The sequence below is a fragment of the Alosa sapidissima genome, chromosome 14 (genome assembly GCF_018492685.1).
Source record: "Alosa sapidissima isolate fAloSap1 chromosome 14, fAloSap1.pri, whole genome shotgun sequence".
Lineage (NCBI taxonomy): Eukaryota > Metazoa > Chordata > Actinopteri > Clupeiformes > Clupeidae > Alosa > Alosa sapidissima.
The window spans coordinates 27,554,253-27,580,911 of record NC_055970.1 but is presented as its reverse complement, the minus strand read 5'-3'; the positions used below and the strand labels follow the sequence as shown (position 1 = coordinate 27,580,911).

The 26,659-nt window shown below is 39.8% G+C and overlaps 1 protein-coding gene across 4 annotated transcripts in view; it reads left to right on the top strand.

The window, feature by feature from the left end:
* dgkza (diacylglycerol kinase, zeta a) overlaps nt 1-26,659 on the top strand; it is a 129,936-nt gene that overhangs the window by 57,187 nt on the left and 46,090 nt on the right. For 2 of the 4 annotated variants that reach the window (XM_042061162.1, XM_042061163.1), the window contains 22 exons: nt 2,750-3,758; nt 6,016-6,124; nt 6,398-6,493; nt 7,210-7,287; nt 7,413-7,484; nt 8,943-8,999; nt 10,156-10,224; nt 10,323-10,394; nt 11,058-11,174; nt 14,949-15,020; nt 15,425-15,520; nt 15,964-16,046; nt 16,132-16,192; nt 19,999-20,112; nt 20,440-20,580; nt 21,682-21,760; nt 21,993-22,048; nt 22,190-22,252; nt 22,405-22,478; nt 22,578-22,689; nt 23,107-23,306; nt 26,001-26,101. In XM_042061162.1, coding sequence (XP_041917096.1) covers nt 2,806-3,758; nt 6,016-6,124; nt 6,398-6,493; nt 7,210-7,287; nt 7,413-7,484; nt 8,943-8,999; nt 10,156-10,224; nt 10,323-10,394; nt 11,058-11,174; nt 14,949-15,020; nt 15,425-15,520; nt 15,964-16,046; nt 16,132-16,192; nt 19,999-20,112; nt 20,440-20,580; nt 21,682-21,760; nt 21,993-22,048; nt 22,190-22,252; nt 22,405-22,478; nt 22,578-22,689; nt 23,107-23,306; nt 26,001-26,101 — 2,875 coding nt within the window. In that variant the 5' untranslated portion in view covers nt 2,750-2,805. Of the gene's footprint in view, nt 1-2,749; nt 3,759-6,015; nt 6,125-6,397; nt 6,494-7,209; nt 7,288-7,412; nt 7,485-8,942; nt 9,000-10,155; nt 10,225-10,322; nt 10,395-11,057; nt 11,175-14,948; nt 15,021-15,424; nt 15,521-15,963; nt 16,047-16,131; nt 16,193-19,998; nt 20,113-20,439; nt 20,581-21,681; nt 21,761-21,992; nt 22,049-22,189; nt 22,253-22,404; nt 22,479-22,577; nt 22,690-23,106; nt 23,307-26,000; nt 26,102-26,659 lie in introns of those variants that run through there. The other 2 variants (XM_042061164.1, XM_042061165.1) reach the window with 2 other exon arrangements.

Sequence of the window (26,659 nt, the reverse complement as noted above, 5' to 3'; positions counted from 1 at the left end):
GATTGTTTATAAAGAGTCAAAACGTGCTTGAGGTGTGTAGATTCATAATTTAAAATGCACTGTTGAGAGAAAGTTTCAATGACCGCTGCTTCTCAAAATATCAATTTATCAATGCCAACGAAGCTGTAGACTGACAAGAAGAGTCTGACAGAGTCTCATCCTGAAAACAAGGAAATTTGTCATAAAAACAAGCACATTTGTCTGCCAGTGTTTTTATCTTAATAAGACAACTTAAAATAAGTCAAACCGAAGTCGACCTACAGGAAATGGGTTCAAATTGGCCTCACTTCTCTTGTTCGAAGTCTACAGGATGGCTGTGTCCATATCTTTTACGGTCGATGATTTAGGCAGACATTTGTCCTGTCCTTAGTTTCATCAGTTCTGTTATTTTGGTGTGATTTCTTAGTAGACGATTGGAAAAATAGGTTGATCTTAAATAAGCTTATTGTCATCTAAAAATAATATATATTATTTGTTTGGTCATGAAATTCATACTGGGATTTAAGGATAATATTTCTGAAGATTACCGCCAAGATAGCGATGACTGTAAAACCTGATTACAGACTGTAAACTCTCATTCTCTCTCTCTCTCTCTCTCTCTCTCTCTCTCTCTCTCTCTCTCTCTCTCTCTCTCTGTTAATCTCCCTTTCTGTCTCTGTTCCGTGGCCTTTTACTGTTGTAGCTGATACAGATATTATGTTAACTAATTCATAGGTCTGTGCAAAAGTAGCCTCTCATCGTACACTATTATTATTCAGAGGCCTAGTCCTGCTTGTTCTCTTCTCCTTCTCTTGTTCCCCCACCTTCGTCTACTGCTTGCTGACCATATTTCATTATTTCTACATTGTGCTCAGAACAGACTAAGTAATTATGAAGATCAAAGACATCATGGCAGGTTCGCTTCTTACTGAAGTCCTTGAAGTGTGTGTGTGTGTGTGTGTGTGTGTGTGTGTGTGTGTCTGTCTGTCTCTCTGGACACAGTCTCTCTCTCTGTCTGTCTCTCTGTCTCTCTCTGTCTCTCTCTCTGTCTCTCTCTCTCTGTGAAAGGATGACGTGCAGTACCATTATTTTGTGTGTCTGTCTGTATGCTAATGGTGGGTGACATTTTTTCCCCCTCTATATTTGTATAACGTATACTTGAAGGACTGGGTGAATGAGGAATTGGTACTTCCTCATAGTGTTTCCACTAGTTGCAGCCAACAATTACACTTCAGTTTATTGCCAAATCACCATCACTGTGTTCAGTATTTTTACTTTGTGAATTTGACTGTCCCATGACGAAGATGATCATGTTTATGTGGCCAGTAAATTTGTTTACCAGTTATCTCCCTTTCCTTGTCATTTGTTGAATTTCATGTGTAGTGAAAGGCAATGTTGGTGTACTCTCCACTTTTTTAAAGTATATTTTTGGGCATTTTTGCCTTTATTTGGATAGGACAGTGAAGATTGACAAGAAGTGAGTGGGAGAGAGATTGATGGGGTGAGATCGGGATATGACCTGGGTTCAAATTCTCCATCTCTTTTTCTGTCTCTCTCTCTCTCTCTCTCTCTCTTCCTCCATCTCTTTCTTTCTCTCTCTCTCTCTCTCTCTGTCATTTCTAATAATAGAATTATTTCTGATTTAAGGGTAACCATGGCTTAATATTGCCATTTTCCCCCCTGTACTTAATCTGCAGTTATGTAACCAACCTTTCTCTGACTAGACCATTGTTGTCTATTTCCTTTAATGTCTCATTGAAAAACCTTGTGTTTTTGGGGTGACTAAATCGCAGTCCAAAGCAAACGGTGCCCAGACCACAAAGGAAGCAGTGTACGCCCCTCAACTACAATTTTTCCACATCGCTCAGTTTTTCTGTATGTGCAGAGAGCAGGCCCTCTTTTAATTTGTATCCAGAGCGAGCACACTGAAATTGTATGCACACTTTGGCTTATATGTGTTTAAAGAAGTACTTCTACACTTCACGTTTCTCATAAACGTGGTATAAATAGACCTGCATTTGTTTGTGGCTTATATGACCTTTCTTAGCTTAGCTGTACAAATGTCAGTGTAGCTGTTTCTGCAGATGTGGTAAAGTGTAAAACTGGCATAGACTCATTTGCTTTCACTGTGTATGAAAATATGGTTCACCCACACAAAAATCCTCATAATATTCAGTCAGAAAACATCTTCTAATTGCACATTATATTATAATCATGCATTCAAGTAAAGACCTTTCATCTTATTGAGAAGAGCAAAGATGCAAAGACATGTTACACATGGATTATGTGTTAATGTACCTAGTGTAGATATTGGCAGCACTTTCACTAGGACACTTACTTTACATTTGGATTAACCTCACAGGCCTGCACTTTTGGTATGTTCACTTATGCTCACTTAGACGAGAGGTGGACCAAGAGGTGGTGGATTACATTAATTGTTTGTTCAGCTGTACTCCCATTCATGTGGTCTTTGCCATACAGTGGCATACAGTCACATTTGGTGGGTAATTCTAGTCCAGTAGCAGTAGCAGTAGCAGTAGCAGTAGCAGTAGCAGTAGTAGTAGTAGTAGTAGTAGTAGTAGTAACTATGACCTTAATCTCCACTTAATGCCAAAAGGTTCTTATTTTTGCCTTGTTCCCATGAGGTGCCATTCAGCCTCTACGGTTACACAATGTTGTGTTCATGAGATCAAAAGAGAAGCACTATCCTCATCAAAGTTAGAGCCTTTTGATTGCTAAATTATGCTGATGGACATCTTTGCACCCACAGCTACTTCTGAGGAAAAGTGAAATCCACATAAATCTTTCCACCCTGTGGCTGTCAGCATGGACATGTTTTTCCGACGGCACTTCCGCCGGAAGTTGGATCCATGCCGGTGTCACAGGCCCAGTGTTGCCGTGCCTGCCAGTAAAGCCCGCCGGCGCTCAAGTGTGGGTTTGGCCAGCGCTGGCTTGACTCACCGCCGTAGGTCAAGCTTGGGCCTTCCGGGGCCTGGGGCTATTATGGGCCACCACAGGCCCTCTCCACCCCAGGCCTCTGGTGGGAAGATGTTACGGAGGCAGCATATGGCCCGCAGGCGCTCCAGCGCTACCACCACCACCTGCCTCACCCCACGCTTCTCTGTGCGCCGCCGGCGTGCTGCTAAGCTACGCACCATTGACACCCACCTATTAGGGCCCTCCATGCTTCTGGCCAGTCTGGTGCAGATGAGTGAAGAGAAGGAAGCCATCCAGCCAGTGGATGAGGCAGAGACGGAGGAAGGATTGGAGGATGATGCCTCTTCAGCCTCTGGCTTTGAATCTCTAGGTGGCAGCAGCAGTGACTTTGAGGAAGAGGCAGACACCTGCCTGGACAGGCAAACAGAGAGCACTTCGTGGAGGGACTGGGAACTTTTGCATGGCCTTGAGGCTACAGCAGCAGAGGGCATCCAGCCTCGACCCCTGATTCGTGCACCTCGCTGCCTGCGTCGCAACTCCTCTCACCTGTTACCAGCTGATGCTGTGTACCACACCAGGACATCATATGGCCTTTATGGACGATACCGCCGGTCTAGCCAGGCCCGTCAGCCCTCCTTCAGCCCTTACTCAGCTGGGCTCTGGCAGGGGAAGACAGGACTGGCAGCTGGGCCCCGGAACTCAGTGACTGGACGGAGGGGCTCTACATCCCTCCACGGAAACTGTTCAGCATGCTGGAGGCTCTCTGGCCGCAGAGAATCACTTAGTCACCTTCAGTGCACATACTATGACCCCAGTGTGGAAACATGGAGTGGGTTCCTCTCGTATGTAGACCCTTGTCCCACTCAACCATTAGCAACTGCTATTATCTGTGATGTATTTTGCATTCATTTTTTAAAAAAATCTTTTTAGGTAGAACATTAAGAATGGGGTAGAAACAAACAACAGAACTACAAATTCAGTCCCATATGTAATTGTTGCACAGTTTTGTAAAGTACACATTAACTATAGGCCTGGGCGATAAAACAATTGGGATATGTATCGTGATAAAACAGTTAATCAATAGTAATGAATATTGATACCGGTTTTATTCAAAGACACTGCATTCAAATCAGCAGGAAAGTTCATAAGAGTTCATACAGTATACAAACTTTGGATGCATGAAAAAACCTAAAGTGCTCTCTCTCACTGGCGACGAGTGACACACAATTTTAACAGTAGCCTATGCACCGACATGATCTACAACATGAAGATTTAATTAATCTTGGAGTGAGAATGAATGTTGGTAATGAGAGTGGATGTGAAGGCAGTTGTTAACGTAGCAAGTGTTCTCTAAACTGCTGTTTTTTTAAGTTAGGTATGCAGATAATATCATTCAAACACCACCACAATATCTATTGCCACCACTACTCATTTATTCTACCACAGCTTTTGTGTCTTAAACAGAGTTACTGATGTTACAATCAGTCATGAAAACTATGTGCCTGCCTGGTAACTTTATTTATTGTTTATTTCATCTATTGGCCACTTTGGTTGTTAGGTTGTTAAAATATTATTAATAATTATCTATATCAGCTGATCTGAATCATTTTATTGTGACACATGTTTCAGCCACATTGCCCAGGCCTGTTAAGCAACAAACAGGATGGACACCTTTGAAGTGAGAGCAGGGAAAGTGTCAGGAGTAGCGTAGAAACTGATACCTTGTGAGACGTTCAAGTCTGTTGGTAGCTCCATAGATGTGATTTTGCATTTTTAATGAAAAGCCTGTTCAATCCATTAAAGGTGCAAAACACTGAACAATGTGTAACTTCAGGAGGACTGGAATATAGAGGACTTAATTCTCCATGTTATCTCCATGTATTTTTGACCTGGTTTCTCAAGCTCAAGTTGCAAAGGTGCCAGATTGTCTTCGGGTTGGTTTGCAACCAAATACGTACAGTATGAATTTGGTCTTTCAGAGACTCAAAGGACATAATGAAAGGTTGTAACTTGAACTAGGTGTGCAGATATATTTTGTTGCACCAGGTTAAACACTATTGTCTAGCACACTAATTTCTTAAGATCAGAGGGCTTAACTGATTTTCTCTCTATCTTTCTCCCTTACTATCTTTCTCATTTTCACTCTCTATCTTACAAATCTATCTCTTTCCATGTAGTTTCTTTTTATTATTCTCTCATCCTTTCTATTTTTTACTTTTCCTCTCCTTACTTTTGCTTGCTTCTTTAATCTTCTTCTTTGCATCCTTCTCCCCTGCTTCCTTGCTCAGTACATGCAGGTGAGCTTAGAGGCGCTGTACTGCTTGGGGCTATAGCTTTTTGAGTGAAGCGCTGTGAGTAGAATGCCTAGTGACACTGATTATCGCTCATATATCTGTGGCCATGGACATTTTGGGGGAAAAGATGGAGCTTGAACTTCCATACAGATAGGAATTTACAGAATAGCAAACCTTTTCACAGCCAATTTGAAAGATCAAGGAAAGGAATGTGTTGTGAGGATAAGAGATGTACAATGCGCAGATTGAAATGTGAAGGAATATCTTTTTCATTATATCTCACATTTCGTGTCCCACCACTCCCGTCTTGATATACTGTAAAGACTTCTTATGCAGCAAACATCTCTTGTCAGTCCTCAAAGAGTAATGAATTTGCCTCCAACATTTTTTTCATTTGTAGCAAATTTAGTCAGGGGATTTTATGTGGAACTGGGCCCTATTTTAGTTTGTATGTCCTTTGCTCCCAAGTGGAAGGTTAATTTTTGCACACAAACCCTCGCAACAGAAACTGGCAGATCAAACTAGTCAAATTGCTTTTGATGTTTTCCCACAAACTTATGAAAATTATACAAACTTGATGGTTGACTTAAGATATAGTTTCTTTCTACTTATATTAGTCAATTAACCATGCAACTAACTTAGGCATAGTTGATTAAATTACTGAATGGTGTTTGTTATTTTAATTTATGTTTTGTTTCATTACCACACCATTTACTAAACAAACATTTAGCTGTCTTATCTGCACATTGTTGAAACCTTATTTTGAATTTATCACATGGATGTGTCCAATGTCTCTGTGTCACAGGAAAGCCATTGCTAAATCAGGTCTGCAGCATCTGTCTACCCAGCCCTGTGCCTCTGCCTTGGCCAAGTGTGAGCTGGACCGAGAGATCCGTTCTAGTGTTGACTGGAGTGTAAGTACTTGATGTCCAGTGCATCTATCTGTGCTTAACTGGTTAGGCAGGACTATTGATTTTGTTAGGGTATAGGGTGAGTATCCAGGTAATTATGTCTCATCAATAGTGATTTTAAATATGGAAAACGTAATGCGCTGTCAGATCTGCACCATAAAAGTCAGCATTAGATGTTGGCTGACATACTGTAAGTTATATTGAGGCTATGTTGTATCTCTTCTGTAGCTGGTAAATTAGAATGGTTGGGTTCAGGTTGTCTGATGTTTCCTGTAGGAGAATGCTGTGTATGGAGAGCACATCTGGTTTGAGACCAATGTCTCTGGGGACTTCTGTTATGTTGGAGAGCAGCACTGCCTTGCCAAGACACTGGTGAGTGTACATGTGTGACTTCTAATGTATGTTTGTCTGTGTGCGTGTGTGTCTCTGTGTGTCCCGTTATTACCCAAGTTAATCATACTGCCACCAAATTTAGATTGGTAGTGCATTTTTCAAGTCGATGCACTAGATTCAAGATTAGATTCAACTTTTTGTCATTGTACAAGCAAGAGTACAGAGACGACGAAATGCAGTTAGAGATACAAAGAAAGGAAGAGGGGATTAGTCAAGTGTTAAGGAAAGGAGATCATGATAAAATAGCTGTTTGGGAAAAGGTGAGAACAGGGGAGTGGAAGAGTGAAGTGGGAAATGAAATGAAGAGTATAAAAATGGGTTTGGTGTAGCAAAAGGACAGTAACCTGACCAAGCCAAACTGAGATTCCCGCTTTTCCCATTTTGAAAATGAAACGATCTGGTAATTTTTTTTTGGTATTTTTTTTTTCTGTTTGTTTTTTCATTTGTCTACGTTGTTTGGTAGTCATAAAGAGAAGTCTGCCATCTTTTGGAGGAAATGACACGAGGCATGATCATGGCAAGATTCAGAATATGGCACATGCATTTTATGAAGTAGCCTGAAGCTTAAAGCTAGTGACCCAACATATTATAATTTACTGTACCTGCAAGCTATAAACCCTTTTCAGCAGAATGGAGCTGCCAGAACAGATAGTGAAAATGCTATTTTTATCCCTCTTCCTCTTTCTCTCCCACAGCAAAAATCTGTCATGCGGAAAAAATGTGCAGCCTGTAAGATAGTGGTTCATACCATCTGCATCGAGCAGCTGGAGAAGGTAACTGACCTGCTTTATTTTCACAAGCTAGAAAATATACTGAAGGAACTAGAACCCAGAGGCATAGAATGCACTGGTGTTCTGTTCCACCCAAGCTGTCACTCACCTTGCTGTTCCATCTTCAGTTGTCACAAACAGAGGCCCAACTGCAGGGTCAGTGGCTGGATAAGCTGCCCCACAAAGACCAAGCTTTCCGAGTGAGACCTTCATCATAACATCATGCCCTTCCCAATCCACAGTCCTAGCTGTCTATTTGGGATAAGAATCTGTGCTCTGATCATAGGAGAGACCTCGGGGGAATTTTCTGGCTTGTCACTAGCATGCATTTGACCATGAATGTTTACATTCATGATATGGGTGTTTTTTCAGGCATTTAATTTTCTTGAGATCTTTAGCCTTTGATCTTGGTCAACTTCGCAAATTATTGTTGGGTTTTCTCAAGAACATGGCAAACAGTTTAAGTGTGTTTTGCAATTACTGTATAACATTGGGCCTAATTGCCAGAGAATTTCCTTCGGGTTCCCTCATTCAGTTGCCTCTCTTCTCATCTCTCTTACTTTCTCGAACCTTTATTGGCTTTGATTAGCACTTTGGTCTTAAGCTGAATTTGTGATAACCAGGGTATGAATGACAGGGGTTTGGCTTCTGGTCTTGGTGCTCCACTCTGTAAAAAAATACTAACCTTTCATAAACAACAGAGAGTATTGTCCATTCTTTCCATAAAATATGCATAGTATTAGCTAATGTAGGTGAATTGCTTTTGATCCCGTGAGGGAAATTTGGTCTCTGCATTTATCCCAATCCGTGAATTAGTGAAACACACTTAGCACACAGTGAACACACAGTAAGGTGAAGCACACACTAATCCCGAAGCAGTGAGCTGCCTGCTATAGTGGCGCTCGGGGAGCAGTGAGGGGTTAGGGGCCTTGCTCAAGGGCACTTCAGCCGTGCCTACTGGTCAGGGTTTTGAACCAGCAACCCTCCGGTTACAAGTCCGAAGCGCTAACCAGTAGACCACGACTGCCCCACAAATGTGATGTAAATACCTAGGCCCTATCAATCTCTCTGTCTGACCAACAATCTGAACAGAGACCTGTCTGTTAAACTTGTTCAAAATGGTCCATGCGCTGTCAGGAATTCTCTCAAACATCTTATATCTGCACTGCAGTTAAATATTTAAAGATCAGATTGCCTCTCCATTCTCTTAAGCTCTATCATTTTGGATTTTCACAGCTCAGGTGCACCATTTGCAGACACCTAAAGGAATTATGCCTAATCAATCCGATTATTAGACATCAGGGTCGAACCCATTACTCTATGCAGTGTGAATTTGGAGATGAGGAGAGATTAGTTAGTAATACTGTTTCCCACCTATTTTTGTCATGTTTGTTAGTTTGTTTATTAATCTTTGTGAATGATTTTTTTCTGAGATGGTCTTTGAATCACATTGGGATATCTTCTTGGACAGATAGATCAGTATTAACACACACTGACCTCAACCTTTTGCTTTTGGGTCATTAACAATGTGGGTACTTACTGTTTTTGGCTCATGGGCTTGTAAAAAATGCTTTCTTACCAAAACTGTGGTTAAAATTAAGCTAATTACATGAAAGTGCAATTCAACTTAAACATGTGTCATTCTCTATTATCTTCAGATCAATTTTAGATGTAAACCATCATTCAGGGAATCAGGATCCAGAAATATTCGGGAAGTGAGTACATACCCCCGTTTATTGGTATTGTGGACTGTCCTGTGCCTATTTCTAAATCACCTTTCATGTTGTTTTGAAACATGCTCCATTGATACTTTTCCTGGAAACTTCCTCCCCTCCACTGCTTTGTTTACCATCCTATCTCCTCTCTTGTTCCTTCCTCTCTTCCATGTGCCTTCTCCTGTGTGTGCCCTTTGACCTTCCTTTTCCGTCATGCCTTGCTCTGGTTAGCCACCCTGGCGCCGCAGGGCCCTCAAAAGGCCCCAGGCTATGCTTAGGCACAGTGGTGTGCCTAAACTCAAGGCAACTGCATTTGTAGCCAATCAGAAGGTACCACCCTGTCCTCTCTACCCCATTAGAGAGAGAGACAATTCACACCCACAAATATCCATGATTCTCTCTGATCACTTTGCCTTATCTTAACTTATATTATTAGGGTCATTAAACTAACAGTAATTCTTATGTATAGTGAGGTATTCATGTTTTGTAGCTATGGCATCACAATTGAGTAATGCAACAACAGTAATGCAGCATGATTTTTTACATTTAATTCAGCTCCTCATGTGGTCAAAACAAGAATATGTTTCAACACTTCATATAAGTAATTGATTAATTAATTCCAGTCTGTGCAAATTATTATATAGCAGGGTATTTGTTTTGCCATTTTTGTAGGAAGAACTGTAGAGGCTGATCCTGGCATGCTGAATTTTCTTCTTGTCTGTAGCACCCTCTGCTGCACTAAAGTGTGCACTACTCCTCTAAACTTTAAACTCGAATCTCTCAGCTATATTATATTAGTTTTACATTTCTGTTATAAAGCAACTCTCTCTCTTTAACTTTAATCTTTGAAGAGGTACAATCACTCAGTTGTGACTGGGAAATCAACTGCTAAATCAAACATGAGACTCATTTTGGGAAATTGGTTGTCTACGTATGACCTTTATTAGTTTGGAAAATAATAATTTATACCTGAATTTCCAGAATATTTCTTTTCGCAATAAACCACAAACCCTTTTGGAGTAAAGGACTATAACATCTTTAGGTATATACTTTTTAGAGCATCATGTTAAGAGATGTACTGTACAATGCTGGTAAAAATGTCTGTCATGTTCTTGAAAATGAATGTTGACACAATAGATTCATGTTTCCACTACAGCCTTCAATAGTGCGACATCACTGGGTCCACAGACGTCGACAGGATGGGAAGTGCCGACAATGTGGGAAGGTGAGTTCCCATTACATATTCAGTGTTTTGGTCAGAGTAGATCTATCTGAATTTAGTTCAGGGAACTTCCCTTCATGGTGTATAATCCTTTCCTACAGGGTTTCCAGCAGAAGTTTGCATTTCATAGTAAAGAGATTGTGGCCATCAGCTGTTCATGGTGTAAGCAAGCAGTAAGTACCCATTCACTGTAACCATCCAGTGTTTGCCATTTTGGTGAAGTGCGTGGCAAGTGACCGTGCGCTCATGTTGGTGCCTGTGTTTGCTCAGTCGACATGGAATAATTATGACTGATCTGGTTAAATAAATTATAAATCCAATAAATTGAGATAATAACAGTAATTACTGATTTTGTAATAGGTAGCAAATACCGGTATACACTGCAGTCCCAAGATGCTTATGCGATCACCACTGGGTACATTACTATGAGCTGAAGTGGTTCCTAAATGTTACTGTTGTTTGTGTGTGTTGGGTTGATTAGTTGCGAATGAGATACAGTTGACTATGTAATTTTATTTTACAGTCTTTATTAAAATGAAATTATTTGATGCCGTTGGGTAGGCTTGACAATCATACAATTTGATATATATTTATATATATATATATATATATATATATATATATATAAAAATTTTTATTAAACTTACACTCACTCCTCATTTAGGAACTGGAAATCAATGTGAGACCTCATATACTGTATGCTGTGTTTATGTATATGCAAATGTAATGGAAAATTGGTTTCAGTTGAGCCATTTTCTTTTCATCACTACTTGTAATGCTCACACTGTTCATGTGATTCCACCACTGTTCTCTATCTACCCCACGCCTTCCTGAAGTACCACAATAAGGTGACATGCTTCATGCTACAACAGATTGAAGAAGCGTGTTCTCTAGGTGCTCATGCTGCAGTAATTGTTCCACCCACATGGATCATTCGTGTACGCAGACCTCAGGTACAGTCCAACACCAGCTCACATGCCGAACATTCATTCATGTTTTGCTACCATGTACATCACAATTGACGCATCCTATACTTCAAACTGAGCATGTATACGATCAAAACTACCTTAAATAAGTTGCATAAGTTCTTATTAGCAGTATCTAGCTTTCTAATACCTATGGTTTTCCCCTTATTAGACATTCTTTGCTGCTACTATTTTTATCCATTGATGCACATTTCCTGTCCTCAAACTGCCACAGACACTTCCTCCTTCTGTAGTCATGAGATAATAAACACCAACACAGTTCTGAACTCCCAGTCGGCTCGGCTAAGTGACTCTTTAAAGCGCTGTGGAAACCAGCGCTGACACGAGTGTGGCGCACTCCGTTTTCAACATTCAATTACATTCCATTCCAGTGTTCTCAAACACTACTATGCACACCAGCATCACACTTTGCCGCTGCCACCATGTGAATTACGATTCAGCTCTATTTTGTCGGCTCCATAAAATCCATTTTTCATCCAGCGTTTGCCACTTTGGCGCTGATGACAGTGCACTCATGTTGGTGCCTGTGTTTGCTTAGTCGACATGGAATTGAAATATAAAGTTTAAGCTATAATCTATGACCTAAACATTGTTTACCATCCTACACGTGAACTGAACATAGTTAATGACTATATGGACTAGGCGTTTATCTGTTTGTTATGTACTTCATTGAAATGTGCTGTAGGTCTAGGCTACATTTTGCACATGCATTTGTGCATATTTCTTATTCTTATTTCATTATCTTATTTCTTAGTTCCTTATTTCGAACAACCTTCATTTAAAAACGGCATTTTGTGTTTACTTGTTATCTTTGACTATATTTAAATTTGTTTGATGATCTGAAACATTTAAGTGTGACAAACATGCAAAAAATAAGAAATCAGGAAGGGGGCAAACACTTTTTCACACCACTGTGCGTCTTCAAGTTAAGTTCATAAAGTAACTTTCTTTGCTTTCATTTGATTCCCAATGAAGATACCCTGGGAAGAATTGTTTTACATTGTTAATATAGACTTCTGGAAAGATCAGAAATGGAATATACTTAAACGCAATTCAAATATATAAAACGTGATTAAACGCAATTAACTATAGAAATTCAGTGATTAATTCAGTGATCAATTTTTTTTTTAAAAAAAGCCTTTGACAGCCCTACTATCATTGTGTTACCCTGGGAATCCAGAGTTCTCGCGGAAGCATTTGCTCAGCGAGAGACTCTGGCAACGAGTAATGATGCACGTAACTTTTACCCCTTGCATTGCGGGGAACCAATCATATCTGTGTATCTGATATAGGCGGGCCAGAGGCAAGCTAAACCGATGACAGACGTAGTGTTACCCAATTGCGTCGAAGTCCGGAATCAGTCAGTTAACATTGATCGTATAGTGTTATCCAATTGCGTGCAGTGAGATTTTCAAATGCATGCTTGGTGACGCCCATCGAGTTGGGCCATTATGTTATTCGTGGCCAGACCCTTAATCTTTCAGATTGGGTCTGGTCCTCCAGGCTATCATTGTGTACCATTGTTTATAGAGATGTCTTAAAAAAGCAAGTTCAACCAAAGGCACCAGAGGGCCTGTAAAAAATAAAGATTCATTCTTTAAAAAACAACAATAGGCATCTTCTTGACTGTTACCAGAGTACTTTTACCAAGTGCTTTTGTACTTGATAATTAGTAGTATTAAACGCAAATTAGTTAAATTAATTTAACATGTACATTGTGTTAGATGAATAAAACGTATAAGCCTATCCTACCTTATTCCCTGAATCCATGGTGGGAGCTTGAGTGCTCCAGTGGATTGAGGCCACTGCGCTGCAGACTCCTCATGTCTCTTCATGTTCTCTGCTTTTCTCAGGGCTCTTTTCTCTCGTTTCCTTTTCTCCCACCTCCTCCATGTGCTCTGCCAGGCTTTCCCCCACATCTCGGCTCTAATGATGTGTGCTCTTCTTTCTTGCTCCACGTTGCCAATGGTCCGTTTCTCGTTCATGGCTGGCAACATACTCTTTTATGTGGTACTGCTCCACATTTTGTTCAGAAACTCAATGGTCTGGTTTATAAAATCACCATGGATGGCCTCTGTCTTCTCTTCTGCTCTTTCCTGCTCATCTTCAGAAATCACAGTGTCACTTGTTCACTCCATGTGCTCTGCTGTTTGCCTTATTCAGTTGTTCTGAAGATGAACACTCTTCATTGGATCACCGTCTTCACCAGTAACACGCTGTTTAGTCGCCCTATTTATTTTGGTCTCTGCAGATACATTTACCATGTATTTCACCTCCTCATTCACATTGGTCTTCTTCACCTCTTTCTCTTGCTGTATCTCTTTATCAGGGCCTGTTTCTTTCCTGTTCTGTTTCTCTCTCATTTCTGCCACTTCATGGTATTCCTTAGACTTTACCAGAGCTTCAAACCTCACACTGCTCAGTGTTGCCAGTGTAGCCGTATTGCTTTTGTTGTTGACATTTCTTTTCCTTTTGCATCCCTGCGTGTCCATCACCCCCTTCTGACTTCAAAACCCTCCATTTTGAGGACTACTCTTTCTTCAACCACGCACACCTGTGGGAAAATCCTATTTCATTTTAAAACGTCTGAGCATTAGGCTGACACATTGTGGGCACACCCGAATGACAACCTGCTATCAAAAATGTGATTCAATCTAGGAAAACCCTTCACATGGTGCACTCAAATATCCTTGATTTTTGCTCTGTTTCAACCCTCTAGTGAAATTGCACCAACTTAAGATTCTGATACCATCCTAGCAAAGTTCTGGACACTGTTCCCTAGTAAAATCCTGGATACCATCCTCCCAAAATGTGTATGGGTAGCCTATTCGTAGGCTAACATCAGAAAGAAGTGTGACTGAAAATATGCTACTCTTGCTGGGAACATTCTGATGTAGTTAAATTTTCTAAACATTCGGAAGTTGCTCAGCAACATATTTGCAGATCTCTTGAGTTCCTTATTTTGTCAAAAAACGTTTGCTTGTGTTTCGCATTACAGAATAAAGAAAATTCCGTGTGTGCTAGTCGGGTCCAGCTATCTTATTTTAATGAGTGATACCGGTAATTTGAAACCTCGTTTGCACTCTTGAAAGCTACTTTGTTTTTTTTTATGTGATATAGATCTACCATGGGAATGACATGGTAATTAAAAATATGAATATTAAATGTATGTTCAGGTTGATTCCCAGCCTCGTTGTGAGTATTGCATTCGACACGGCAATGACACTAACAGTAAACGCAAAAAAAAGATAAGCCACCTGAATTCCAGAACAGAACATTATTGGGAGAATGTGTGCATTCTTTTTAGCATATCCTAAATGTGTCTCAATCCACTTGGCACAGTTCATATTAGGTCTACATCAAACCTTTAAAAGGCATGCAGTAGCAAGCATAGACTACAAGCATTGTGATCTGATTAAGATGCAAATTCATGCAGATTTCCTGCACCTACAGAGAGTTTAAGGGCTTATGTCAGATTTTTTTTCTCAATGTAGGCCTATAAAACACTGTCTTGATTGGCCTAACAATACAACTTGTAAATAATTATCCTTCATGCTTCTACATGTAATGGCTGCCGCTGGGAGCTGAGATACTGTATGTGTTAGGCCCATTGGACTGTATTGCTTCTCTCTCAGTAGATGGCAGCAGAGAATATTCTTTGTATTCAATCATGTTGATTTAGAGAGAATGGGTGTTCTGATACAGCTGTGCATTGCTTTTTTGTCTGTGCCTTTTCTGCAGTCGTCACTTAAATCTAGTAAAAAGAAGAAACGGACCTCATTCAAACGCAAATCCAGCAAGAAGGGAGCTGAGGTAAGGAGCTCAGTGCTCTCTAAATCAATAAGAATAGGTCTACATTTGTTAGAGGACAGTCAGAATGTACAGAGAGACTTGTCATTTGAAGTGGCCTGGCGGCATACACTGGGCCATTGCAGCCTGTAATTGCATTTGCTCAGTCTCTGAAGTCAATACTGAAACTGTATTGACCGGCTTTCATGATGCTAATGACTGGCCTCTGTCATAAAATACTTGAAATGTACCTGTGGGGGATCTCTTAAGTACTATTGTGTGTACACACACACACACACACACACACACACACACACATACACATACACACACACACACGCACACACACAAACAAACACAGAGAGAGAGAGTGAGAGTGTTTGTTTCAAAAAATGCTTTTAATGATCTTCCATTTTCTTTCCTGCTAGGAGGCTCGCTGGAAGCCTTTCATTGTCAGGCCCATCCCCTCCCAGCTAATGAAACCTGTGCTTGTATTTGTCAACCCTAAGAGTGGGGGTAATCAGGTGAGAAGGAATCCTCAGCATCTGCCTTGAAGTTAGTTGTCATTAATTGTTTTAATGACGATTCTTGTGATTTTTCCACATAGACCTCTCTCTCTCATTTCTCATGAGCCCCCATGTTCATGCCCCCAGAGTGTAGCACTGTAGCTGCCTGGCTCTAGCTGTTGGCTGCAGAAACTCAGGCTAGGCAAAACCGATTATTTTTGTTTGTTTTTTTTGTACCAACAGTACTTGTGATTTCGAGAAACAGAGATCTATGTGAAAAATCGCTGGAATTCTCGTTTAAATGTCAGAACAGACAACATAAGAATAGGTTATCTACCCTCTCTACTGTGATCTTTGGAAATGTTCAAAGTCCATAAGCAGTCCATAAGCAATTCAAAAAAAGTCTGTTCGCAATGTGGTTGACATAGTCAAGGCTGCAAGATTTACCTTTTATTTTCCAGGGAGCCAAAATCATCCAGTCTTTCATGTGGTACCTCAATCCCAGACAAGTATTTGACCTCAGCCAAGGAGGGCCAAAAGAGGGGTATGCCTTAAGCAGTAAAAAGTTACACACAATTGGCAGGTGCTTGTTTGTGTAAATTTACTTTTGCTCTTTCTGTCTTTTATAGCTTAGAAATGTATCGCAAAGTCCACAACCTGCGGATTTTAGCCTGTGGGGGTGATGGAACAGTAAGTCCATGTTTTGTTTGTACATTCCATACACTACATGTCATGTCATACATGTCATGTGTTTTGTGACCGTGCTTATATTGTATAATAATGTATATAGTTTTCTGTGTGATATGTGGTTGTTGTGTTTACTAATGTGTCACTGTACATTATTGTTATGATAGCAGCCTACAACTATGGCATTTTTGGTATGAAAACTGCTTGATTTCACACGATCCTACTACCTGTCCTTAATATGATATAACCACAACCAAACTAATGCACCATATTTCATAAGTCACTGAGATGATGTAGTGCAGAAAAACAGGTACGCTAAAAATTACTCCTGTTCTGCTCAGTGGATACAGAAGTAGTAATACCTCCTTCAGAAAGTTGGCATTGTGTGGAAATGATGCGTTTATAATAACCTTGGTATCATTTTTTGGCATGTTTATCTAGGGCTTAATGGAAAATCTTTGGGCATACAGTAGCCTACAACATTTTCATGGCTCAGTCATGCTGAGAATATGTTTGTCTTCCATCTTACAGTTTGGGAATAATATGTTTCCAGATATGATTGCCCAAACATGGCTTCCTGGATTACTAAAAATGATACTATGCATCCTGATAAAGTTCCCTTGGCCTTTAGAATTAAAATAGCCACACGTCATCACATACCCTTCACCACACCTAGAGATTGGCATGGTTTTATTTCAGCCTAATAGCTGGTTTGAGTTGCATTAAGAGATTATCTTATGGAAAGTACCCCATGCCAATCTCTAGTTATTGTGAAGAGTATGTGAAGATGTGGGGCTATTTTAATTCCAAATGCCTTTATCAGCATAGTATCCTGGATCCATGAAATAATTGGCCTTTAAAAATAAAAATCTGCCTGCCTCTATGGGAATTTAACATAGGGGTGTGTATACGTATGACCCCTGTATTTTAAGAAATAACATTTATTTATTTACAATACATTATTCATTCACAAAGAAAATTGGTGCCTTAAAGGTTGGATTTTTCCTCATTTTTTTTAATTAAGGCATTAAGATCAATGTCCAAAAATTTTTTTTTTTTTTTATTATTCCTCTTTTTAGTCAACTTTAGAATGGGTGTGTAAACTTATTCATCACAACTGTATATAATGTGTTCCTGAGATATATATCTAAGTATAATAAATGCAATAAACATCATAAACATCAAAATAGAAAAAACAGTTAACATTGATGGCATGTCTTCCCTGAACCCCTTTGTGCAGTTTGCACCAGCTTCAACTTGTGTTGTAGAGTAGGGCCTTATACCTCATCAACATTAATTGTATCTATCATTAGTAGGTTGCCATGACTATTTTTTTCTCTAACAGCCACTAAAGAGAGATAATTAGATTGTTTAAAGGAACACGCCAACTTTTGGGGAAATTAACTTACTGTAAAAACTCAATTAAAAGCCCAGTCCCAATTAGAAGCAGACCCCTTTTACTGACCTGGTAGGGCTACAGGTTTGGACAAGTAAAGGCAGGTCTCAATTAAAAGCCTGGTCTGGTTTTCATGGATGTTTGGTTGCATAAAACCTCTTTAAGCCCAGTAGATTGTCCACATCTAGTTCTGTATTGTTTAGATCACACACAGATAAGTTGGAGTATACGGCACTGCTTAAAACACACATTTTCCACTGATGAATGGCAGGCACTGTTAGCCTAAAGTGTAAAGAGTTCCTAAAGTTTAAACTTCTCTCAATATGGACATGCTATATGCATCAGTTATATTCTGCACAATTCAATCGTTCAGTTCATTTTAAAGAAACCATGACCACCAAAGTAAACCACCAAGGTTAAGAAAGGTGAAAAAAGTACTGTAGTGACTCCCTACCTTTGGTGGCCATAAAGTCCCAATATGTGTCCATATCTTAAGTTATTTATGTTTTAATCAATTTGACATAATTTCCTATCTTTGCTGAGCAACTGTTTGTGTGAATAGAATTAAAGGTCTGGCCCATATGTAGCCAACACTTGTCCCAAATATAAGTAGGTTGATTCGGAGATTGAAGCAAACAAAAACCTGGGCTAATAGGCCTAATCAAGTTTTTATGAAAGTGGGTTACACCAGATAGCCTATAGCTCCTTTTTAGCCACTTCCATGAATTATGCTAAGCTAGGCTAACAGTGTAAGACACTAAGTGTGCAAAGTGCTTATAGCCTAAAGCAGCACGGCCATCTTGCAATAGTGATGCATCGGCTAATAACGATAATGATGAATCAGCTAATATCCTACTCTGATTGATTGGATAATATTGATCCACCACCATCCAGTTGGCAACAAATATTGCGCCACATAGAACCCTCTCCAAGGAATTCTAGCCATCAAGATAAAAGAATGTACTGCAGTATATGGGTACACTTGGATAGTGACTATCAAACCATGATTCAGACCATTATTTGTTTGTAGACAAGGCACAGGTTTGAAACAGAAACCAATAGGAACCTCCTGGATTGTATATCAGATGGCTCATTATGCAGTGCCACAAAGATTGATCCTCAAATGCCTATAGCCTATAAGAAAAAAATAACACCAAGGTGTCTTGACAAAAATAATGTAAGCTGTATTCAAGGCAGAGAAATCTGCAACATGAAGCGTAGTGTAGTTTCCCCTGCAGAGTCTATTATTTTAATTTATCTAAACAGCTGAAAGACTGTGGTCCCTTTTACTACTCTTGTTACCACATTGCACATCGCTTAAGTCATTGATTCTGTCAGTGTATAAAACATCAGTAAGTCTTGGTCCAGAATCAGATATATTTCATTTTAAAACTGGAGGTGGAATAGTACAGTGTGGGTTAGACCTCATAGCCTAGTTCCTCCTAAGGCTTACTTGTTTTGTTGCCATGATAATAAATTTACATCAGATACAATATTTGTAGTCTTTCCAGTATACATATTGTAAAAATAGTGTAACTGCAATGGTCAGTTATGTAGTTATTTTCACTAATTTAGTCTCCTCTTTATGGACCATGTATGACTTCTGAAAATAGTACAGTATGTGGTGTTGGTGACATTTGCTTGATCCATGTCCAAGTCAGCTATAGCTGATGGCCTTTGCAGTCTTATTATTAGGGGTCCAAGCAGAGAAGCTGGCATTTAACGTGGTACGTTGGACGCTAGCCATGCAGGGATCTCATGAATTGTTATTACCTCGCCACGAATCTTGGGGAAACTAAAAGCATATTTATGTTTGGGCTCATAGGGCTCTGTATGGAATTGTGGAAAATTTATATTTTTACTCAGATGCTTATTTCCGTATGGCAAATTTTCCCACATAAAATAATACCTGAAACATAATTTGAGGTGTAACGGCCACTTTGCTTTGCTTCTTTCCCGCATTGCCACCTCGATTGTGCATTGACTTTTTGATACCATTATACCTTACATAATACATCATGGCATCTGACATAAAAGAAACTGGATTTGCATTACAGCTACAAGGGTTCATAGTAACATTGTAATGCTTTATGGTTGAGTCATTATCCTGTATGAACCTATGTCAATTATTATGGGACATTATAAATAGCCTACTTTCTAACCTGTCATGATTGTTTATAATAGTTATGGGTACTTGGTGTTACTGTGTTACTTTGTAATGACAGTGGACAATAAAAAAAACAATGGGTACAATTTTAAAGACAGATATATAGATATAGATTTTGGTAATGGGGGTTGTTGATTTCTCTCTGTCTGACTTTCTTTCTTTCTTTCTTTCTTTCTTTCTTTTTTCTTTTCTTCCCTCTGTCCCTCTCTGCGTGTCTCGTTCTCTGTCCTTGCTGGTGTATTATAGGTGGGATGGATACTCTCTACCCTTGACCAACTCAATTTGAATCCTCAGCCTGCTGTGGCTGTTCTTCCTCTTGGCACAGGAAATGATCTGGCCAGGACACTTAACTGGGGAGGGGTATGTGTAATTATGCTTCACTATTAGAGTCCATTCTCATTTATTTTGCTTAATGGCCATCTAATTTTTCTAAGGTAGTTTTCAGGTATTTTAATTGTAATCAAATGTACATTGATTTTCATCTATTTAGTGATCATATTACAACTTTTTACTTATCATATTTCTTTTTACTGTAAAATTGATATGATACACTGTACTCTGCCAGAGGTCAACTATTGCATCATAATTTGCAAATTTCTAGAATTGCACTGTACATTTGGTGTCAAATAATAAAATGAACAGTGTCAGTGTAAAGTTAAAGGTTCCCTTCTCTTCTGCTTTGTATAGGGCTATACAGATGAACCTGTGTCAAAGATCTTGTCTCATGTCGAAGATGGGAACGTTGTCCAGCTGGACCGTTGGAACCTCATTGTGGAGCCCAATCTTGAGGCTGCAGGAGAGGAGAAGGATGACCAGCAGACAGATAAAGTAAGCAGTCTTCTTTCATCCCCTGCCTCTTTTTTTCAGCATGAGGAAGGTTCTGATGCACATCTGCAAGGGCCAAGTTCCCACCAGGTTTTCTATTTATATTGCTTAAGTATGTAGCTCTTCACATATTCCACGTATCTGAGAGGTCATATTCTGACAGCTTGCCAGAATTTTAAGCTTAACTCTCTGTATCATATAGGTGGAACGTTCGCATGTAAGACTCGCATGTAAGAGAAGAAATACACAGCAACAATAACTTATCCCCCAGGTGCCATTAGGGCCTGATGTCAACAGGAAATGCTTTTCAGTAGCTCCTTATAGCAGGCCCATTGTTCCATAGGCAGTGGTGTCCTGGTATCTTTGAGTTGAGTGACCATACACAGATGAGATAGCAAGCACAACAGGTCAGAGGGAAGCCATTTAAACCCTTATGACAGCATGATGGCCCAGCCTCTGCTCTGTAACATTATGTGGGTTTGCTGGTTGCATGCTTTTGTGTTGGATATATGGGGAGAGATAGAGATGATTAGAAACAGCAGGAGAGGGAAGAGTTACTCTTCTAAGAGGCCCTCTTCCGATTTAAAAATGTCCAGTTCGTGATTGATGCTTTGTAATTCAGTTGATGCAAGGTCCAGTGGGCCATAAAGTAGACATTTCAACCCTCTTGCTCCTGTCCCACTGGTCCTTAGGGCATGCATGAGTGTACTGTATGTTTGTCGGGCACTCGTCGGACAGAGACGAGTGATGGCTGTAGTGATGTCCACTGACATGTAATTGACTTGTTGTCTGACCTACTGTTAATAACCTGCTTTTCCGAACAGAGTGTGGTAGCACTGCTGAGAGCCCAGAGAAGCTGATTTAGTACAAGACCTTAAGCCACCACCCTACATTCTGAAAGATCGAAGGAACATTCAGACAGTTATATTGCTAGATTATTCATGGAGCAATAAGTCTTGCACTACAGATATTCATCTAATCATGTGTATTATTCAATCACTGTAAAAGCAGGATCTCAATGTTTGCCAGGCTTGTATTTAGTGCTGTAAGATATAATCCTGTTTTTGTATCACAACGGTTCACAGTCTTTAACATATTCAACAGCTTCCCTTGGATGTATTCAACAACTACTTCAGCCTCGGCTTTGACGCTCATGTGACATTAGAGTTCCATGAATCTCGAGGTTGGTTACCTAATAAGAAATGCTAATGTTGTTCTTTTTTATTTGTGAAGGAATTATATATTGTTTTCTTTTATTTGTAAAGAAATGTGTGCAGAGGTGGTGCATGAATTTGCATTTTATGCATGGGATGATGGGAAAATCCTGTATTTTCTATTAGAGTATGTGTATTCAATTAAAACCATATGATGGTGTGGGACACAAGTGACATATCTCCCCTCTGTCCAAATCTTAGAAGCCAACCCTGAGAAATTTAACAGCCGTTTCCGTAACAAGATGTTCTATGCTGGGGTGAGTATACTTTGTGTCAATGCAAGAGGAACATGAACAATCACAGAACATTTTTTTTTTTTTATGGAGATGATTAAAGTACTCATTTGGAAAGCAGTGATGGCTGTACTTTCTCCCAAATGCTTTGCTTCTCTCTGTTAGACTGCGTTCTCAGACTTCCTCATGGGTAGCTCTAAAGATCTGGCCAAGCACATTAAGGTTGTGGTAAGTCTTACTGATGTGGCAGAATCACACTTGAACTTATTCTTAGATACATCAGCAAAGAATTGCACCATGCATTTGCAAAAATGGTTCAAGACATTTGTGCAGTGCACTAAGAATTCCCATGTGTTTTCTGCCCCTCTCTGCACTGCTAGTGTGATGGTACGGACCTCACCTCAAAAGTGCAGGAGTTGAAACTGCAATGCCTCGTGTTCCTGAACATCCCAAGGTAAGTCCTCCTATATGTTTGTCATCCAAGGTAACCTCTACTTTTCGAACTTTATTTGTTTCATATGTGTATGTGTATGTGCCCTCCTGTGTGGTGTAGGTACTGTGCTGGCACCATGCCCTGGGGAAATCCAAGTGAGCACCATGACTTTGAGCCACAGCGCCATGATGATGGCTGTATTGAGGTGATCGGCTTCACCATGACCTCACTGGTAGGTCTTCGTGTATGGCCTTAATTCCAGACCTCTCTGATAGATCATTCTTCATTCTGTTTCTTTGCAAAGAAGAAGTATCTATACAGTAGTTAGCGTTGCATCTGTAATGGCATCATTGTATTGGTCAACTAGCTATGTTGAAGTTTTAGGATGACTTTATACAAGTGTGGAAGTTCCATTAATTTATTCATGCAGTGGTTCTCATTAATGCCATATATATATATATATATATATATATATACACGTATATATGTATGTGGCATCTTCAGCACATTCAAATAAATGTCACGTATGATGGCTTGGTTTCCCTATGTTTGCATCAGCTGGGGCTAAAAGCTATGCTGCCGTGTCCCCTGTTCAGTGAGCCTGTGTGCTGACTTTCTTGTACCCCGTGCTGGTCTTTGATCTCTGCAGGCCACACTGCAGGTGGGAGGCCATGGCGAGAGGTTGAACCAATGCCGGGAGGTCACCCTGACCACTTACAAGTCCATCCCCATGCAGGTGGATGGGGAGCCTTGCAAGCTGGCCCCCTCCATCATCCATATCTCCCTGAGAAACCAAGCTAACATGGTACAGAAGACCAAAAGGAGGACCTCTATCCCACTGCTCAATGAGTGAGTGGCAGATGAACATGAGTAGTCATTATAACATGCAAAGACAAGTGTAGGCTCATGAACACAAAAAGCTCATGCACACATACAGTATAGCATTTAATATAGATATCTCATCCACCCACCCACCTAAACAACACATTTTTGTGTTTAAAATATATGATACACATTGCTCCATCAGTGAGCAATGTTATTTGTCATTCTCTTCATCGTGTTGCTTCCACTTAGAGAAACAGGCTTGGCGTTTTGACAGTTATAGAAAGAAGCATACATCAAAAATGCTGTTTCAAACTTTCCCGAGAGCAAAGAAAGAGTGTCTCCAGGTGGCCACTTGGCAGCTACAGGCAGGTTTGAAGCAGCTGACAGCTTTGCCTTGTCTTCCTTTGACTAACAGGAGTAGAGAATTGGTTGTCATCCAGTGAGATGTCAACTCCCCAGTGAGGCAGAAATCCAAGAAATCACATCAGCACAGTGTATGGGTGAAGCTCGCTGTTGGCCCATTTAGTCATCTGTCTCATTGATGCTCGCCAAAGCAGAGTTAAGATCATCAAGTGACTGAGAAAAAGAAATAAATGAGCACTCGTATCCGATAATCCTTTTAGAAGCAAGGTATCAGCTGTACTTATGGGGTTGAATGCAATACAGATCCTGGTAGATTTATGCATACCTTGATAATGTGCTATGAAAGTGTTTTTACCCAGATTTTTAACCTTGCTCTTCCACTGGATCAACAAGAATTTGTTTGCATGACAGCATAAATTTCATTTGTAAAATCCTCTCATATGATTTGATAAATGCTGAACCTCTTCTTGTACTTTATAAAGCTAGGGATAACATGAGGAAATGATCATTAGTGACCCTCTGAATGAGGCAAGCTAGGATGTCAAGTGTCACTGCCGGAAATTAATAGAGATGAATTCTGTTATGCTTTTATGTGGATATTGATATCATTTTTCATACATCTTATCATTTGATTGAAGAGGTACATAGATGTGCATGACTGGCATCTTCGACCTGGTGGGATTCATTGAAGTTTAACCATAGACTGAGTTTAACAGACACCTAAAGTGTTGACAAAGATGGACATTCTGAATATATGGCTGCTGGGGGAAGGCTAAAAATACATGCAGTGTAGCAAAACAAGACTTTCAAAGTTACCATCCAGTTATTCTATTTCATTTTTGAAGAACTGCTGTTTTTAAATCACCATATGTTTGCCTACATACCCGATGCACTTACACGTTCATAATGAGGTACATTAGCAAACTTCTAAACTGAAGAAAAAGAATACTGTTGAAGTTGAACAGGCCATGTTTGCTATGAATGAAATTAAATTATAGTTTTACAATGTGATCACATTGTACATCTTGACTAATTATATGGCTCCTTGAAGGGTCAAGGAATCGACACAGATCTGCCATTACAAATCCTCAATTATAAAGTGGAAGATGGAATTGAAGACTAATTGAATTACTATGGTAACAGAACAGTCATTTAGCAGAGAGGATGTCCTGTCATGTAGACCTCTGAATGTACAGTAGCTTCTTCCTTTTGGAGTGCAGTGATAAGGCAGGGATAATATTCCATGACAGAAAATCCAAGGTGTTTGTGTTCTTAGTGGTGTGAAGAGGTAGGAAAGAACTTCAACGACCACATTAATTTATCAAAGACATTTAACGATGAAGACCACAATATCATAGTGTCATGTTTTCTAATAGCAGTCACTGGAAAAAAGAAGTAAGCCATGTTCCTGCTATTCATTTTTCTGAGGTTTGAAGCAGATTTTGTTAGCCTGGCTCCACCCGCCCAGTATATCCGCTCATTTTTATCTCACTGAGATACTAGTTTGGAAGCATTTCCCAATGGACAAATTGAAACAAAGTGAGTGAGTCTTGTGAAACCTGGCTAAGATTTTGTAAAGTAAACCACTTGAATAAATGTTCTGTCATCAAGGGCAGCTTTCTTTGCACCTCCCCACAGTGTTTATCTGTGACATGTGCCTCACTGTCTGGTACTATCCAGACAGGAGCCTCAGGCACACCCATGCATGATAGTCATGAGAGAGTGATATACTAAAACTGAATTGGGTATTCATGATTATCATTATGCAAATACCCAGTAATTAATTATGTAAGGAAATATCCCTGTTTGTACTGTTTATTTGAAAGTGATTCCTATGGGAGGGGTGAAGCATTTTGCAGTCTTTATGAAAGCCATAAAAGCATTCTATTGCTGTAATATCCATTACAGCACTGTTGTTTTTCTTCAGTGCTGTAACAGTGGGACTGTGCTATATGATCTCATATAGGCGGGGATCACATTAGCCAGCGTCAAGCGGCAGGTTTCCTATTGTTCTCTATGGTTCGGCAGCGGAACGGTGGCGTAACGCTAGCGTTGAGCAAGCTGAGCATTGAACTTGGAGACAAAGCTTATTATGGTCTAAGCGTTGCGTTACGTTTGCCGCTGGCTAATGTGATCCCCGCCTATATGAGATCATATAGTATAAAAAAATAATAAATGGCAGATCAAGAAAACAAACAGATCATGTAGCATCACAATGGACAGCAAGGTTCAATCAGACATTTGTATCATAGAGAGGAATTATTACAGTTTACACAACAGAGAACATGATGTAAAACAGTCCCAGTATTATTATGCTGTTAACATGATTTTTACTTTCTGTCTCGTCCACAACAGCCAACAGCCTTTTCCAGAGAGGTTGCGGATACGTGTGAACCGCATCAGCATGCATGACTATGAGGCCCTGCATTATGACAAGGAGAAACTCAAAGAGGCTTGTACGTATTTTACTTTTTTACTACGCACCGTATGTCCTTTATGCATTGAGCATTGAAATGTCAGCGTTTGCACAAAGATTTCTGAAAGCAAAACATATTGAATTGGTACAGTGTCTTGATATTTTTTTTTCTTTTTTTGCCCACCACCACCCCAGTAAAATAGTACACAACATTTAGTAGATCAATTGATGTCAATCTAATAATGAAACATTTCACCAGCAGAATGATTAACCAGCAGAATGATTATGTTTTGAAGTGTATGGCCATGTTCAGATATGCGCATGCTTTACCGTTTCTACTTCCTCTTGGCAGAATCGACAATGCGAGGTTGGGTCTATTCCCCAAGTGTTTAACATTTTGTCTTGTTTCTAAGCACTTATATATTCATTTACGTTACAGTATATCTTGTTCCTGTTTCAAGTGTTGTTTTATATCAGTTTAACTTGCTTCCATGGAATTGGTATGTCTAGCATTTTTTCCCATCTATAATTAGCTTATTCACAATCTCCCCCAGAGTTAGAAAAGATGATACATACCCTTCTCGTCTCTGTGCGAGCA